The sequence below is a fragment of the Canis lupus genome, chromosome 15 (genome assembly GCF_003254725.2).
Source record: "Canis lupus dingo isolate Sandy chromosome 15, ASM325472v2, whole genome shotgun sequence".
NCBI classification, from domain to species: domain Eukaryota; kingdom Metazoa; phylum Chordata; class Mammalia; order Carnivora; family Canidae; genus Canis; species Canis lupus.
The window spans coordinates 14972012-14990200 of record NC_064257.1 but is presented as its reverse complement, the minus strand read 5'-3'; the positions used below and the strand labels follow the sequence as shown (position 1 = coordinate 14990200).

General features: G+C 39.3%; 1 protein-coding gene across 4 annotated transcripts in view; it reads right to left on the bottom strand.

The window, feature by feature from the left end:
• TESK2 (testis associated actin remodelling kinase 2) overlaps positions 1–18189 on the bottom strand; it is a 143495-nt gene that overhangs the window by 35566 nt on the left and 89740 nt on the right. For all 4 annotated transcript variants that reach the window (XM_049094476.1, XM_025420300.3, XM_049094475.1 and 1 more), the window contains one exon: positions 3323–3371. In XM_049094476.1, the coding sequence (XP_048950433.1) occupies positions 3323–3371 (49 nt within the window). The remainder of the gene's footprint in view (positions 1–3322; positions 3372–18189) is intronic.

The window sequence follows — 18189 nt, the reverse complement described above, 5'->3', positions numbered from 1 at the left end:
AATCTATACTTAACTACAGATGAAACTATCTATAGTAGTTAGTAGTACCTAATTGTATAACTGTTCCAAGTTCAATTAATGTCTACAATTTTATTCTTTTTTTTAAAGATTTTTTGTTTATTTGAGAGAGATAGAGCACAAGCAGGGGGAGGGCAGATGGAGAAGCAGTCTTCTCCACTGAGCAGGGAGCCCGACCTGAGCTAAAGGCAGATGCTTTACTGACTGGGCCATCTAGGCACCCCAATGTCTGCTTTTAAAGAAGACACACAGAAATGGTTCAAGCCTAGGAAAGTCCAGATCACTGCTGTAAAGGAGACATAATCTTCCTAATAATATCAATACTTTATAGGCACTAACAAGAGCTATGTTTGTTTACTGTCATTATTGACAAATTATTTTAAGAGAAATAAGGAGTGATGCTCACATTATTATAAAAAGCAGCCATTCTAGCAGTCAAGAAAAATTTACTAAATGTCATCTAAGTTCACAGTACTGTGCTAGATGTTATTAGTAATTCATTTTTATAATCCTTAGTGAAAACCAAAGGCTGTGCTGCCAAGTCAAATTGTAGGATAAATGTAGGATTCCCCAGAGATCTATGCCATGATGGCCTTTGCTGATTCCCTTCTGAAAATAACCAAGAGCCTATTTGGGTTGCATGATCATCAGCCAATTACCACCATAATAAAAACTATTTATATTATAAGCTATGCCAATATCTCATCAGTGATACTGGAAATACATACTCTTTCACAAAGCAGGCACTACATGTTATATATGGCTATGAATAAACTAACAAAAAATATTATTTAAGTGCAACATGGCCGAAAGAATGCTGCATAAGATCATTCATTTCTGCCATTTCCATTACACCCCACTTCCGAATTTGCAACATGATCACGGATTTTATCTTTTTTATTTTTTAAAAGATTTTATTTATTTATTTATGAGAGAGAGAGAGAGAGAGAGAGGCAGAGACACAGCCAGAGGGAGAAGCAGGCTCCATGCAGGGAGACTGATGTGGGACTCGATCCCGGGTCTCCAGGATCAGGCATTGGGTGGAAGGTGGCACTAAACCACTGAGCCACCCAGGCTGCCCTGATCACAGATTTTAAAGCGTGTTCTTCTTTGTCAGCAAAACCAACATACAAGCCCTTCCAGTAAACTCACATTACAGAGAACAATGATATAAACAGGGAGTACAACAAATACTTTAACGACTTTTAGTGGCAGAGCTCTGGCAGATAGAAGGCTTGAGAGGAGAGAGTTTTCTCTCTCTTTTTTTTTTTAAAAAGATTTGATTTATTTATTCATGAGAGACAAACTGAGAGGCAGAGACACAGGCAGAGGGGGAAGCAGGCTCCCAGTGGGGACCCTGATGCAGGACTCAACCCCAGGACCCTGGCCTCACGACCTGACAAAGGCAGATGCTCAACCACTGAGCCACCCAGATGCCCCGAGAGTTTTGTCTTTGAAGAATTTATATACTCACTTCTGAGAAAAGAAATACACAGAATATGTTTTTTGATCTGGAATCCTGGTAATGGGTGTGTTCATTTGTAAAAATTTAGTGAGCCGTACATATTTCTTATGTGTGCTTTTTCTGTTATGTCATACTTCAATAAAAAGTTTTAAAAAAATTTTAATAACATTAACAGCAGTACCTGAACAGCAGTATTAAGTACCAAATGAAAAAGATTGAGAATTTAAGGAGTTCAGAAGGACCAGTCAATGTTAATAATAAAGCTGTATGGGACGCCTGGATGGCTCAGCAGTTAAGCATCTGCTTTCTGCTGCTTTCTGTCTCTGCCGTTCTCTCTGTGTTGCTCATGAATGAATAAATAAAATCTTTATTTTTTAAAGCTGTAATAGTTAAAATGTATTAACCAGTTACTATATGCCAGGCACTGTGCTAAATAAGCATTTTACATTTCCTCTTCACAAAATCCCTGAGAGGTCATCATTTTATCAGCAAGATCTGCCACAGTTACTTACTCCCTCCTCCTTGAAACTCCTTCCTTTCCATTCTAGGCCAAAATACTCTCGTTTTCTTCCTAACTTACTAGCTATTCCCTCTCAAAATGCCCTTCTCAGGTTTTTAAAATTGAAATGCTCTAGGGCTCAGACACTGGTCTTCTCTATCTAGACTCCCTGGGGCAGATATTTTATTATTATTCCCATTTTACAGATGACAATCCTGAGACAGAAATTCAAACCTTGGCAATCAAGACATCAAGGCCCATGCTCTTTACCACCTCATTATTCTGCCTTCCTTGGCCTTCCATATAAGATAGGATGTCTTCCTTCATCAGATATTAAGGACTAATACCAGGCACCAAGCCAGAGGAAACCAATACTAACAAATTCTGTTAAACAATTTTCCTTCCAGGGCACCTGGGTGGCTCAGTGGTTGTCCCGGGGTCCTGGGATCAAGTTCTGCTTCTGCATCAGGCTTCCCGAGGAAGCCTGCTTCTCCCTCTGCCTATGTGTCTGCCTCTCTCTCTCTGCATCTTTCCTGAATAAAAAAAAAAAAAAAAAAAAAAAAATCTTCGTTTAAAAAAATTTACCTTCCCAAGTTTCTTCACTTTATATTTTGGTACTTACTTCCCAAGGAGGATTATGAATACATCCTAGAACATAGATTCTCAAATCTAGATGCTCACCTGAATAATTTGAGGAGCTTTTAAGAATATATATGGGTCTTATGAAGACCTACTAAACCTAGAAGATTCCAGGAACCTGTGTTTCTAAGAAGTATCCAAGCAAATTCTGAAGCTAATAGCTCAGTACCTGAATTTAGGAAGCCTTTGTTCTAGAGAGGATTCTCTGATCCTCAGAGGCTAAATAGTGACTCTCGCATATTAACTGCCTAGAAGAGGCTGAAAATGAAATGAGATTGGAAAGGTAAACTGATTCCAAGGAGTAATAAGACCAATCAGGACAATAGAACAGTGAGTGGAATTCTAGATCAGGACAGCAAACGTTTATGGGTAGTCTGGGAATTTGTTGCCATGAGTCTGCAGCCAAGTGACGCCATCCCTTAGGTTAGGAAGGGGTCGTTTAGGCAGCAAGAATCAATATAATATTTGGGCACTCATAATCTCAGAGTACTCACGAAGTATTATAAGGGACTCCAAGAGTATTTAGAGATAATGGCCATTGTCCCAAGATAAGAGAAGAAAATATTGTTAACACTGCCATTTTTGCATAAATGTAAATGCATACACATTTTGCTAACATACACAAGTAACAATTACTATGGAACTAAAAATGCTGATACTAAGGCAAAGAAGCCACTTCAATATGCTTACTTCAATCTTACCTCTGTGAGTGCATGCAACTGTCCTTGATGTACACACACACCCATGAACCTATGAAATAAAACACATTTTTTAAACAAATGAAAAGAACATAATTTACATATTGAGAAACTAGTTTAGTTACTCGTGCATTAAAAACCAATCCAATACCTGTGAAGTCTCCCGCGTTCCTGTACAACCCTGTGGCCTAACTTTGATAACCAGGCTGGTAAATTTCTAAGTTTACATGAGACATCTGGTTGTAGCAAGATCTAGTGGTAAAAAGCAACTGTGGGGGCAGCCTGGGTGGCTCAGTGGCTTAGTGCCACCTTCGGTCCAGGGCGTGATCCTGGGGACCCAGGATGGAGTCCTGCATCAGGCTCCTTGCATGGAGCCTGCTTCTCTCTGCCTGTGTCCCTGTCTCTCTCTCTGTGTGTCTCTCATGAATAAATAAAATCTTTAAAAAAAAATAAAAAAAGCAACTGTGGAGGAGAGAAAGGAGTAAGCCTTAAAAATAGCATGGTATGGGACGCCTGGGTGGGTCAGCAGTTGGGCGTCTGCTTCGGCTCAGGGTGTGGTCCCAGGATCTGGAATCGAGTCCCGCTTCAGGCTCCTGGCAGGGAGCCTACTTCTCCCTCTGCCTGTGTCTCTGCCTCTCTCTCTGTGTGTCTCTCATAAGTAAATAAATAAAATTTTTTAAAAATAGCATGGTAAAAAAAAAAAAAAAAAAAGCATGGTATATGGGAAAAGGAACCAAAGCACCAAACTGGAAGTGGAAACTTGATGCTGGTTTCAGCTTCACTACTATCTGACTACATGCTCATAAAAAAATTAAAAAAAAAAAAGAGACACTAACCTTATTTGAAGTTCAGTTTCTTCATCTAGAAAGTAAGTAGGTTGGACCACCCAAGCTGAAGGTGTGTAATTTACAAACTACCAACTACAGGAGCAGGTGGGAGAAGCACACATTTGCTGGAAGATAAAGGACTAACTTCTTAACATTAAAAGAACTCTTCCAAATATGTAAAAAAAAAAAAAAAAAGAGAGAGAGAGAGAGAGAGAGAACCCAATGGAAAAATAAGCAGGGGGTTCCTGGGTGGCTCAGTCAGTTAAGTATCTCTTTCAGCTCAGGTCATGATACCAGGGAATCTGCTTCTCCCTCTCCATCTGCCCCTCACCCCTACTCATGCTTGCGCTCTCAAATAAATAAAATCTTAAAAAAAAAAAAAGAAAAAAGTATATAATTCACATAAAAATAAGTAAAATGTCTAATAAAAATATCAAAATATGCTCTAATTCACTCATAACTAAGGAAATACACATTAAAACAAGAATATATTTCTTTTTAAATCTATCAAATGAACAAAATTTATGATCAATCATGCTCAGTGTTGTCCAGAAGGTGAGAAAACAGGAACAGGAAACACTGTTAAGTTCTTGGCACAACTTTTTCAAAGGGTAATTGATTATATCTAGCAAAAATTTTAAGTGCTCCAACAAATCCACTTCTCAGAATGTATGTTACAAATATACTAAATTTGGTTACATATAAAAGGACATCTACTTCATCACTGTGTATCTAAATATCCACCAATAAAAGACTAGTTAAATATTTATGGTATACTCATAGACTGGAATACTATATAGCCATTAAAAAAGAACAGAGTAAGGGATCCCTGGGTAGCTCAGCAGTTTAGCGCCTGCGTTTGGCCCAGGGTGTGATCCTGGAGTCCCGGGATGGAGTCCCACGTCAGGCTCCTTGCATGGAGCCTGCTTCTCCCTTTGCCTATGTCTCTGCCTCTCTCTCTCTGTCTCTCGTGAATAAATAAATAAAATCTTTTTTTTTTTTTTTAAAGAACAGAGTAGATCTTCTTTATGCACTGATATGGGAAGATATCCAAATTATACTGTTAAACAAAAACAGTGAGCTACAAATCCCATTTGTATAAAAAAAAAAGTTTGTATATTAACAGAAAATGTCTAGAAGCACTAATAATAATAATATATCATTTATATGTGGAATCTACAAAACAAAACAAAAAGAGACTCAAATACAGAAAACAAATTGGTGGTTGCTTGGGAGGGGGGGTTGGCAGAGATGGGAGAAACAGGTGAAGGGGATTAAGAGGTACAAATTTCCAGTTATAAATAAATCATAGGGATGTAAAGTACAACACAGAAAATATAGTCAATAATATTGTAATAATTTTGCATGGTGACAAATGATGACTAACTTATGATAAGCACTTTGTAATATATATAAATGTTGAATCGCTATGTTGTACACCTGAAACTGATAATAATTTTGTAATATCAACTATACTTCAATTTAATAAGAGAAGAAAGTAGAGGGGAAGTCAGTTGAGAAGTATCTGGGATGAAGACCAGGTAAACACAGAGGCAGAGATAGGAGTTATGCTGCCATAAACCAAAGAATGTCTGGAGTCACCAAAAGCCAGAATTAACAAGAGAGGATTCTCCCCTACAGTCTCCAGAGGAAGCGCTGCCTAACAATACTTCGATTTCAGACTTCAGAACCATGAGAGAATAAATTTAGATTGTTTAGGGATCCCTGGGTGGCGCAGCGGTTTGGCGCCTGCCTTTGGCCCAGGGCGCGATCCTGGAGACCCGGGATCGAGTCCCACATCGGGCTCCCTGCATGGAGCCTGCTTCTCCCTCTGCCTATGTCTCTGCCTCTCTCTCTCTCTCTCTGTGTGACTATCATGAATAAATAAATAAAATCTTTAAAAAAAAAAAAAAAAAAAAAAAAAAAAAAAAAAAAAAAAAAAAAAAAAAAAATTTAGATTGTTTAAAGCCACAAATTTATGGTGCTTCGTTAGGCAGTCCCAGGAAATGAATACAATGCATGACTGATTTTCTACAAAGGTAGGTACAAAGGCAATTCAGTAGAGCAAAAATCTCTGTGACCTTCTATTAAGCAAAGGTTTCTTAGACATGATACCAAAGCATAATCTATAAAATTAAAAACTGATTAATTGGATTCTTAAAATCAAAATCTCTTAAGACACATTAAGAGAATGAAAAGACAAGTCATAGATTGCAGTGCATATATCTAAGAAAGAATTCGTGTTTAGATTTTTTTTTTAAGATTTATTTATCTCAGAGGAAGGATGGGCAGAGGGAGAAAGGGAGAGAAAGAATCTCAAGCAGACTCTCCACGGAGTGCTTTGATCCCACCATCTGGAGATCACGACCCAAGCCGAAATCAAGTCTGCTCAACTGACTGAACCACCAAAATATTTAGATTTTTTTATTTAAATATTTGTTTAAAATTTTTTTATTTAAACATTTGTTTAAAATTTAAACAAAAAATGTTTAGATTTTGTTTTAATCTTTCAAAATACAGTGATAAACAACTCGATTTAAAAAACAGAAATGCAGGGATCCCTGTGTGGCTCAGCAGTTTAGTGCCTGCCTTTGGCCCAGGGCACTATCCTGGAGTCCCAGGATCGAGTCCCACATCGGGCTCCCTGTATGGAGCCTGCTTCTCCCTCTGCCTGTGTCTCTGCCTCTCTCTCTCTGTGGGTCTCTCATGAGTAAATAAATAAAATCTTAAAAAATAAATAAAAATAAATAAAAATAAAAAACAGAAACACCTGGGTGGCTCCGTGGTTAAGATCTGCCTTTGGCTCAGGGCATGTCCTGGAGTCTCAGGATCGAGTCCCACATTGGGCTCCCTGCATAGAGCCTGCTTCTCCGTCTGCCTGTGTCTCTGCCTCTCTCTCTGTGTGTCTCATGAGTAAATAAATAAAATCTTTAAACAAAAATAAATAAATAAATAATTTTAAAAAAACACAAGACATACTATACACCTAATAGAATATCTAAAATTAAAGACTTTCAGTACCAAATGCTGGTAAAAATAAAGAGCAGCTGGAATAGTCATGCATTACTGGTGGGACTATGAAATGGCACATCACTTTGGAAGACACTGAGATAGTTTCTTAAATAAACATGTACTTTGATCCAGCTATTCTATTCCTAGGTATTTAACCCAAAAGAGGTGAAAGTATATGTCAACACAAAACTTGTACACAAATACTCATCAGCAGCTGAAGGAATAAAACAAATTATGATATCCATACAATAAACTACTACTCAGATATAAAAGGGAATGAACCAGTGATATATGCAACAGTGGATAAATCTCAAAATAATTATGTTGAGTGAAAAATCTGGACTCCAAAAAAGTACCTACTGTATCATTCCATAAAAATTTATAAAGTAAAATGAATCCATAGTGATAAAAAGTAGACTGATAGTTGCCTGAGAGAGGGGGGTTTCTGGGGGTACAAAGGGGAGGGAGGAAATTTTGAGGGCAGATGGATATGTTCACTACCTCATGGCGATGATTTCATGGGTATATATACACATGTCAAAATGTTTTAAATATGTGTAGTTTATTGTATGTTGATTAAATCTCAAGAAAGCTATAAAACAAAAAAGAAGAAAAAAACAGCAAGTGATACTGATGGGGTAAGGAAGGGGTAATTTTTATTTTTTAGTGTACATACTTATATTTGTAGTTTTTCTTTCAACCAATAGGTTATATTTATACAAAAAAAATTTAAATAAAAACCATAAATAAATGATGATGATCAAAAGTGGGAGAAGATAAATGTCACAAAGCCAGTGACAATTGGGTTTGGGTTGCCAAGAAGGAAGTCTCATTAACAATTCCCTCAAGAAGTACCTAGGTGGCTCAGTTGGTTAAGTGTCTGACTCTTGATTTCAGTTCAGATCATGGTCTCAGGGCTGTGAGAGGGAGCCCAGGGTCAGACTCCATGCTCAGTGGGGAGTCTGCTTGAGATTCTCTCCCTCCCTCCACCCCTCTTCCCACTCATGTAAGCTCTCTCTTTATCTCTCAAATAAATAAATAAATCTTAAAAAAAAGAAAAAAAGAAAACACCAATGCCCTCAAGTTTCAAGTAAGCTAGTTTAGAAGGGCAAAGAAAGGGGGAGACTTGACTATAAGTGGGAGTAAGGCAAAGCAGTGACAAGGCTGGAAAAACTATTAAGTTCCATGTAGGCAGAGTATAGGTCATAGTCTTCCTTGTGCTCACAGCACCCAATAGTATGTGCATACAGCAAACAGTATGCACATGCAGTAAACGATTGTTGAGTGAAAAGGAAATGAAGGAGAACACCTGGTTGGCTGTCATATCACAGTAGAGTTTTAAAGACATGCCACTTCAAACAAAATTGCAAATGTAGAAATTTCAGAGTTTCTCCAAGAGGTAGTTTCTGGACTACTAGTTTTCTCTAAGTACATCCAGAGGTTTGGTGGGAACTTGAGAAAGGAAAGCACCCAAGGAAAGATCTAGGCAGTACTGAAAATAGGATGTAGGTGCCAAAGACTAGTCGAAACTTACCTGTGGCTTGGGAATAAATGGGAAGCAAATTGGTAAAAGAGTTAAAAGCCTCTGAAGTTAGAGGGTATGGGTTCAAATCGCACTTCCACTTTACTAGGCAAGCATTAGTTTTCCTCTCTGTAAAATAGGATAACATTGTCCACAACATAAGGTTGTTGGAAAATAATAAATGAAATAATAAATGTAAAGTTCATAGCACTGTGACTGGTATACAGCAAGAGTTAAAAAAAAAGTAATTATCATAATTATAACCTAAATGTGGACTAGTTAAGAATCAAATTTGGTAGCAAGGTGCCTGAGCAGAAAAGCTTGTTTCTTTTCTTTTTTTCTTTTTTTTTTGTGAAGACTTTATTTTTAAATAATCTCTACACCTATATGGGGCTTGAACTCATGACCCCATGATCAAGTCGCATGCTCCACCAACTGAGCCAACCAGGCACCCTGAAAAGCTTGTTTCTATGTGTTCAGTCTCCTCTTCATTCCACTCCCTGCCTTGGAAAAGTGGGACATTTAACTTCATTCATCTGTCAGTTTACTATGAAAATCACTACCTAATATGGAAGAGGGGAAGGGGGAGGAATGTGGGGCAGGTAAAAGTCTAACAAATAATGAACATAAGTAATACAGGGCGCTGAAAGACTGAATCTGGAACGCTGTTTCTGGCTAGCATGGCACTGTCTCTTTAACCCATGGAGAAACAGCATCTGAAAGTGTCAGTTAACATCAGAAACTCGGGTAAGGGATCCCTGGGTGGCACAGCGGTTTGGCGCCTGCCTTTGGCCCAGGGCGCGATCCTGGAGACCCGGGATCGAATCCCACGTCGGCCCCCCGGTGCATGGAGCCTGCTTCTCCCTCTGCCTGTGTCTCTGCCTCTCTCTCTCTCTCTCTCTCTCTCTCTGTGACTATCATAAATAAAAATTAAAAAAAAAAAAAAAACTCGGGTAAAAAAGAAGAAGCTGGGGACACCTGGGTGCTCAGTCTGTTAAATGTCTGTCTTTGGCTCAGGTCATAATCCCAGAGTCCTGGGATGGAGCCCCACGTCTGGCTCCCTGCTCAGTGGAGAGTCTGCTTCTCCCTCTCCCTCTGCTCTTCCGCCACTTATATGCTCTGTCACTTAAAAAAAAAGGGGGGGGCAGCCCGGGGGGCTCAGCGGTTTAGTGCCCCCTCAGCCCAGGGTGTGATCCTGGAGACCTGGGATCCAGTCCCTCATTGGGCTCCCCTGCATGGAGCCTGCTTCTCCCAGTGCCTGTGTCTCTGTCTCTGTCTCTGTCTCTGTCTCTCTGTCTCTCTCTGTGTCTCTCGGGAAGGGAAGATTATTAAATAAAGAATAAATAAATCTGAAGAGGGGAGGAGAGAAGAGGGGAGGGGAGGGGAGGAGAGGAAAGAAAGCAAGCTATACTAGAGTAGAGAAAATCTGGACAAGATGAATGAGAAAACAGTTAATCTGAGGGAGTTGTAGTTGTACAGGTATCTTTAAAATGGGTCACTCTTGGAGCACCTGGGTGGCTCAGTTGGTTAAGTATCTGCCTTCAGCTCAGGCCAATGATCTTGTGGTCCTGGGATGGAGCCCCGTATCAAGCTACCTGCTCAGTAAGGAGTCTGCTTCTCCCTCTCCCTCTGCTTCTCCCTCTGCTTGTATCAAATAAATAAATAAAATCTTTAAAAAATTAAATGAAGTATCTTCTCTAAATATCTGTACAACTCCTTGGTTATTGGAATTATGAGAATCAGCATGCCATTCATTTATTAAACAATTATTAATTTATTTTTTATTTTTTAATTTAAATTTAAATTAGTTAACATATAGTGTAGTACTGGTTTCAGAAGTAGAATTTAGTGATTCATTACTTACATATAACATCTAGTGTTCATCTCAACAAGTGCCCTCCTAATAATGCCCATCACCCATTTAAGCCTACCCCCCAACCCACTGCCCCTCCCAATCCTCAGTTTGTTCTCTATAGTTAACAGTCTCTATGGTTTGCTTCCTTCTCTGCTTTTTTTTTTTTTAAGATTTTATTTATTTACTTATTCATAAGAGACACAGAAAGAGAGAGGCAGAGATATAGGCAGAGGGAGAAGCAGACTCCATGCAGGAAGCCCAATGCGGGACTCGATCCTGGGACTCCCGGACTATGCTCTGAGCCGAAGGCAGGCATTCAACCACTGAGCAACCCAGGTGTTCCTCCTTCTCTGTTTTTATCTTATTGTATTTTTCCTTCCCTTATGTTCATCTGTTTTGTTTCTTATATTCCACATATGAGTGAAATCATATGATATGTGCCTTTCTCTGACTGACTTATTTTGCTTAGGGTAACATACTCTAGTTTCATCCACATTGTTGCAAATAAACAATTATTTATTGTGTGCAAGGCTTTAGGGACAGGATAGTGAATAAAACAAAGTCCCTGCTCTCACAGAACTTTCATTCTAGGGTTCATTCTGTTAGAAGGTAATTGTAATAAAAAGTTAAGTGGAAAAAAAAAGTTAAGTGGGTATTTTGCAGAATGTGGCTAAACTGCATGCATAAATAGCTGTTTCTAGTGAGCCTCTTATAGAAAGGATGCTTCTCTTGAGATTAAATGGTATCCCTACCTAAGAAAAATTCTATTCCCATTATCCCACCAAAGCAAAAAAAGATAAAGCAAAATATGATAAGCTACATTTCTTTCTTTATTATGGCTTTCCAAACTAGAACAGGCCCTACCAAGGGTGGACTAATTATGGCCCACTATTCTTTTTATTTTTAATTTTTTTTATTTATTTATGATAGTCACAGAGAAAGAGAGAGAGAGGCAGAGACACAGGTAGAGGGAGAAGCAGGCTCCATGCACCGGGAGCCTGATGTGGGATTCGATCCTGGGTTTCCAGGATCGCGCCCTGGGCCAAAGGCAGGCACTAAACCACTGTGCCACCCAGGGATCCCCCCACTATTCTTTTTAATAATCTTTTATTGGAACACAGTCATGTTATTGTCTATGGCAGCTTAGTTGCAATAGAGACTATAAGACCTCCAGACGAGATGGGGCACGTTCAGGGTGGTATGGCCATAGACGAGACTATAAGACTTTCAAAGACCAGAATATTTACTGTTTAGTCCTTTACAGAAAAAGTTTGCTGATCCTTGCCCTAGAGCATAGGGGCCTATCCATTCCCATCTAGAGGAACTTAAGCAAGTTACTTAGTATTTATAAATCTCAATATCCTCAGCTTCAAAAATAGACCTGAAAATAACACCATCTTAGAAGCTTGTTAGGAGGATTAAATATGATAGTTCAGTTATAGTGTTTAGCAATGTCTAGTCCATGTTCAAATAAAACTTAGTGACTTTTAATTTATCAATATTAATGATCCTAAATTATGCCATCCCTTACATGGCTTTTGGGTCACCTTTTAAAACACACAGTATGTCATTACCTTCTTCATAAAGCTTCAATGACTCCCTTCTGCCAATAGAATAATGTTGAAATTCCTTACCACAGTATTTAAAACTTGATCTGCTCCAACTCATGGAGCATCTTTGGATCCTCATAATCTTCCATGAGCCTTATTCTTTGCCCATCTCTCCATCTCCTCTGGCTCTTTCCTACAAATATTCTTAAATTTCCCCCATCTTAAAAAATGCTTCTCTTCCCCTCCCTAAAATAGGATACTAATTCACTGTTTTCACTTGTTACCAAACTTTAATAGGTTTGGTTGATAGGTTACATTCACTATCTACATTTCTTTAACCTTCATTCATTCTTAAACTCATTATAATTGGCCTTCTGCCCATATAACTCTTTTGTAACTTCCTTACTATGAAGGATTCAGAGTTTTATTTATTCTTGCATTTCTAGTATCTAGTATAGTATTTGGCACATAGTAAGCAAGCTCTCAGTAAAGGTTTGTTGAATGGCATGAATGATTTTTATAACCTACAAACTCAAGTTCAAGCTCTCCTCTGAGTAGGAAGACTTTATTTCATTATACTGAAAATCATCCTTCCAGGATCAGCTAAAATTTCATCTCCTCTATGTTTATCTGGATATCTTTAGCTAGCATTAATCCTCTCTTCTCCTCCTCCCTCCAAGAGTACTGCTATGCACATTTCACCCTGCGTTGAAAGATTGTTCATAAGCGTAACTGAGATGGTCCAGGTCTGGAGTCAGACTGCTTGTATTTGAATCCTGGCTCTGCCCCTTCATGATAATCTCTCCGTATTTTAGTTTCTTCACATGCAAAATGGAAGTATTACTGTTACCTAACTCATATGGTCATTGTGAAGATGATATGACATAACTTGGGCTCCTGGAACATAACAAGTACTAATATATGTTACCTATTCTTCTTCTTTTAACATTTCTAACATTTTCTCCTTTTCCAGGCTGGAATATAAGAAAGGTTTTCAGGCAGCCCAGGGGGCTCTGCAATTTGGCGCCTTGACGCCGCCTTCAGCCCAGGGTGTGATCCTGGGGACCCAGGATCAAGTCCCACGTCAGGCTCCCTGGATGGAGCCTGCTTCTCCCTCTGCCTCTCTGTGTCTCTCATGAATAAATAAATAAAATTTAAAAAAAAAATAAGAAAGGTTTTCAAGAATACAGATCTCGGGTCACCTGGGTGGCTCAGCAGTAAAGCAACTGCCTTAGGCTCAGGGCGTGATCCTTGTCCAGGGATCAAGTCATGCATCAGGCTCCCTGCAAGAAGCCGGCTTCTCCTTCTGTCTGTGTCTCTGCCTGTGTGTGTGTGTATCTTTCATGAATAAATAAATAAAATCTTTAAAAAAAATACAGATCTCTTCTCATTTGTTTCTATATACAGTGCCTGATACAGTGCTTTGCACATAAGATGCTAAACATAACACTTCTTTTTTTTTAAAGATTTATTTATGTATTTATGATAGAGAGAGAGAGAGAGGCAGAGACACAGGAGGAGGGATAAGCAGGCTCCATGCGGGGAGACCGATGCGGGACTCAATCCCGGGACTCCAGGACACCCGGGCCAAAGGCAGGCATCAAACCGCTGAGCCACCCAGGGATTCCCTAAACATAACGCTTCTAAAAGTGTTGATGATTTTACTTTGCACTTAAAATGCTAAACAGAACACTTCTGCAAGTTTGGTGATTATGCAAAAGCAATAATCACCAAATTAACTTCACAATGTAAATTCATTTTCTAAGAAAGAACAGTTAAAGGCAGGTTAAAGCTGGAAAGCCAGGACTTATTATTTTATTTAATCAAGTATTTATATAGAAGGTACGCAATAGGATTCTCTTGGCAAAACAATGGCTGCATTTTAAAGTCATGGGTCTCTTAGAAGCTGAAGGCTTGGTTTGGGTGTGATACACCCTGGCTTCCTCCCTCGCCTCCCAGACCCACCATTCACTATGACCACATCATCCACAGAGATGTTACAGCCAGCACCTTTAGGCAGGCACTGGCTTCATGTGACAATTTTCTGCCTGCCTTCCTCCCCACCCCCAACTCACATCACCACATCACAGTGGTATCGCACAACTCTACCTCTATGTGTGACTTTTCTGACTGGCCTCCTCAACCTCATTTCCTTTCTACCACCCACCACATCCAAAATAGTCACAGAGTTTGCAAGCTAAGACAGGCATTAGCTTTATATTGTAAGAAGAGTTTGAGCAGAGTTTATCATTCTAGTTGCTATAAAAAGAATATACTTTAAAAGAGAAATATTAAAAAATAATAAAAATTAAAATTAAAAGGGAAATATTACTATCCTCAACAGAGAAGTGATATATGCCTAGAAAAATATTTAATATCAACCGTAAGTTTTCACTGAAATTGCTAATTATATTAAAATCTAAGTTGTAAAAAATAAATAAATAAATAAAATTAAAAAATAAAAATAAATAAAATCTAAGTTGTAGATGAAGCCTCAAATCTTTTTTGGTATGAGACCAGACCTAAAAAAAAATTACATTCTGAATGACTTTTTAAGATTTTATTTATTCATTCATGAGAGACAGAGATAGAGAGAGGCAGAGACACAGGAGGGAGAAGCAGGCTCCATGCAAGGAGCCTGACATGGGACTCGATCCCAGGTCTCCAGGATCAGGCCCTAGGCCAAAGGCAGGCACTAAACCGCTGAGCCACCCAGGCTGCCCATTCTGAATGATTCTTACTCCCCACTACCACCAACCAAAATCATGCCAGCTAGAATTACTTAGCTCAGGAAAAAAAAGCACTTTTTGTTTGGTTGGGTTTTGGTTGTTTTTTTTTTTAAAGATTTTATTTATTTATTCATGAGAGGCAGAGACATAGGCAGAAGGAAAAACAGGGTCCCCACAAGGAGCCTGATGTGGGACTTGATTCCAGACCCCAGGATCACTTCCTAAGCCAAAGACAGGATGCTCAACTGTTGAGCCACCCAGGCATCCCAACAAAGCATTTTGTTAATGCATGTGTTTGACACCAAGTGATTACTGAAATTTATTATTTTCAGTTTCATACTATACAGACACTCATCTTAAGAAGTAGGAAGAGCTGCTTTTGTGTTTTAGACCAGTACTTCCTAAATTTTAATGTGCAAACAAACTACCTGGGAATTGCAGGTTCTCATCTATAGGTCGGGGCAGTAGGGGGCTGAGAGTCTGAATTTCTAATAAGCTCCCAGCTGATGCTGATAAGTCCATGGACCACACACTGAGCACGAAGGCTCAGTCTAGATAAAAGACAGCTGATCACCCACTCGGTAAGACCATAAGAGGAAACAACTCTGATACTACTGGTATACTAGACTTTGACCAGAGACTTAATTTGCCTTAGTCTTTCCTATAGCATGATTTACTATTTTCCATAAAGTGTCATTATCATGCTTTTATACATCCTTTGATTTTTCTCAGGCTATTCCCACTGCCTAGAATGCCCCTTCCCTTCATTTCTACAATGCTCCTCAAAGCCCAGTTCATATACTTCCTTTCCCACAAAACAAATATAGCTCCAAGTAGAAGTACTTCTGAACTAGCATCCTTCTGAACTACCAAAGCACTCCATCTACACTACTCTCCTATGGCATCATTTCCTACCTTTTTTTTAATTAAAGATTTTATTGATTTATTCATGACAGACAGAGAGAGTGAGAGGCAGAGACACAGGCAGAGGGAGAAGCAGGCTCCATGCAGGGAGCCTGACGTGGGACCCAATCCCAGACCTTCAGGATCACACCCTGGGCTGAAGGCAGCGCTAAACCACTGGGCCACCGGGGCTGCCCCATTTCCTACCTTTAACTATGTTTTGTGAAATGAAATGAATTCTCTTGCCTGTCATATGACAGTATATAATACTTGCTGGGTAAATTTATTTTTTTTTAATTTTTATTTATTTGTGATAGTCACAGAGAGAGAGAGAGAGAGAGGCAGAGACATAGGCAGAGGGAGAAGCAGGCTCCATGCACCGGGAGCCCGACGTGGGATTCGATCCCGGGTCTCCAGGATCACGCCCTGGGCCAAAGGCAGGCGCTAAACCGCTGCGCCACCCAGGGATCCCTTGCTGGGTAAATTTAAAACACAATTCTGACCACTCAAAAATTACTGAATGCCTACTATGTGCCAGGCACTGGTAATGATATGATTATGATAGCAACTGACTGACTCTTAAAGAACACTTACTATGCAGGCATTGTTTTTATATTATATTCATTTAATCCCCATAATAATCTAATGAAGTAATACTTTTATCCTCCCAATCATATTGATAAAGAAACTTAGGCTCTGGGATCCCTGGGTGGCTCAGCAGTTTGGCGCCTGCCTTCGGCCCAGGGCATGATCCTGGAGTTCCCGGATCGAATCCCACATCAGGCTCCTTGCATGGAGCCTGCTTCTCCTGCTGCCTGTGTCTCTGCCTCTCTCTCTCTCTCTCTCTCTCTCCCTGTGTCTCTCATGAATAAATAAATAAAATCTTAAAAAAAAAAAAAGAAAGAAAGAAACTTAGGCTCTGAGAAATAAAGTAACCTGCCCAAAGTCATATAGATAATAAGTGGCAGAGCCAGGCATCAAACCTAAATGGTGGGTTCTGTGCTCTTAATCACAATGTTATATTACCTCTCTCTATAGTTATAAAAAGGACTAAAAAATGAAGACACAATACTTTTCATTAAGAAGATACTGGCAATTCAAATTTTTTGAGTCAGCTTATAGCTCCTGATCAAAGTCCAAATTCCTTAGGATGTTATTCAAGAATGTGAATGATCTGACTCACACCTCTCTTACTTTATCTCCTATTTACATCCACCTACATTCTTTATGTTTTAGTTATATAACTTGCTACTTCTAAAAATGTCCTAAATTCTACTTCCACATTGTTGCTAGAATGAGTCCATCTGGAATCCACTTTTCAAAGGTCGATCTACTCTTGAAAACTCAGTGCAACAACATCTCCAAAGAATAACAATAACAACAATAGCACCCAACATTTATATACCAATTAGTGTGCCCAGCACTGCCATGTAGCAAGTCATTTGATTGTTAAAACAGCCCTTTGAGAATAAATTCTATCTCAGAGACATAATTTCAAATATTTCCCTAATCTTTCTCTTTTTTTTCCCAGATTTATTTGAGAGAGAGAGGAGGGACAGACAGGGAGAGCACAGGAGAGTAAGAGGGAGAAGCAGACTACCTGCCCAGGAGAGAGCCTGAGGTGAGGCTCAATCCCAGGACCCTGAGATCACAACCTGAGCCAAAGGCAGACACTTAATCAACTGAACCACCTAGGTGCTCCATAATCTTTCTAATCCAAAGTAATCTTTCTCTTCTCTATACATTTATATCACTCTATTTAAAACTCTAGGGGATCCCTGGGTGGCTCAGCGGTTTGGCGCCTGCCTTTGGCCCAGGGCGCAATGCTGGAGTCCCGGGATCGAGTCCCATGTCGGGCTCCTGGCATGGAGCCTGCTTCTCCCTCCTCCTGTGTCTCTGCCTCTCTCTCTCTCTCCCTCTCTCTGTGTCTTCATGAATAAATAAAATCTTTTAAAAAAATAAAACTCTATTATAACATTTATAAGGTCTGCCTTCCACATCAAGTTTTATCTATGTCTGCTTCTTCCACTAAATTAGAGGGTTCTTGAGGGCAGGGATCTTATGTGTGGAAGAGAATGGCTATTTATTCACTAAATTGCTTCCCTCTTCTTCCTTATGTAAATGATATTTCCCAGTGTCTACACCATTGGTTAAGATAATAATACTGAGTTCTGGACAGTGGTATAGGGATAGAAATGATTATGTCATTTCTAGGCCTGTTCCATAAAAACCTGAACCCTATCCTCCACACTTTCTTCCTTCATCTGTCAGCAGATACAGAAGATCCAGTGAAGGACTCTGAGGCCCGATCCTAGGTTTTTTTTTTTTAAAAAAAAAAAAAAAGCTCCCTTCTACCTCTACTCAGTAACATGCATTCAACTAGGACATTAATTTAAAAAATGCCTTTAAGGGATACCTGCCTGGATTGGTTGATGGAGCATGTGACTCTTGATCTTGGGGTTATGAGTTCAA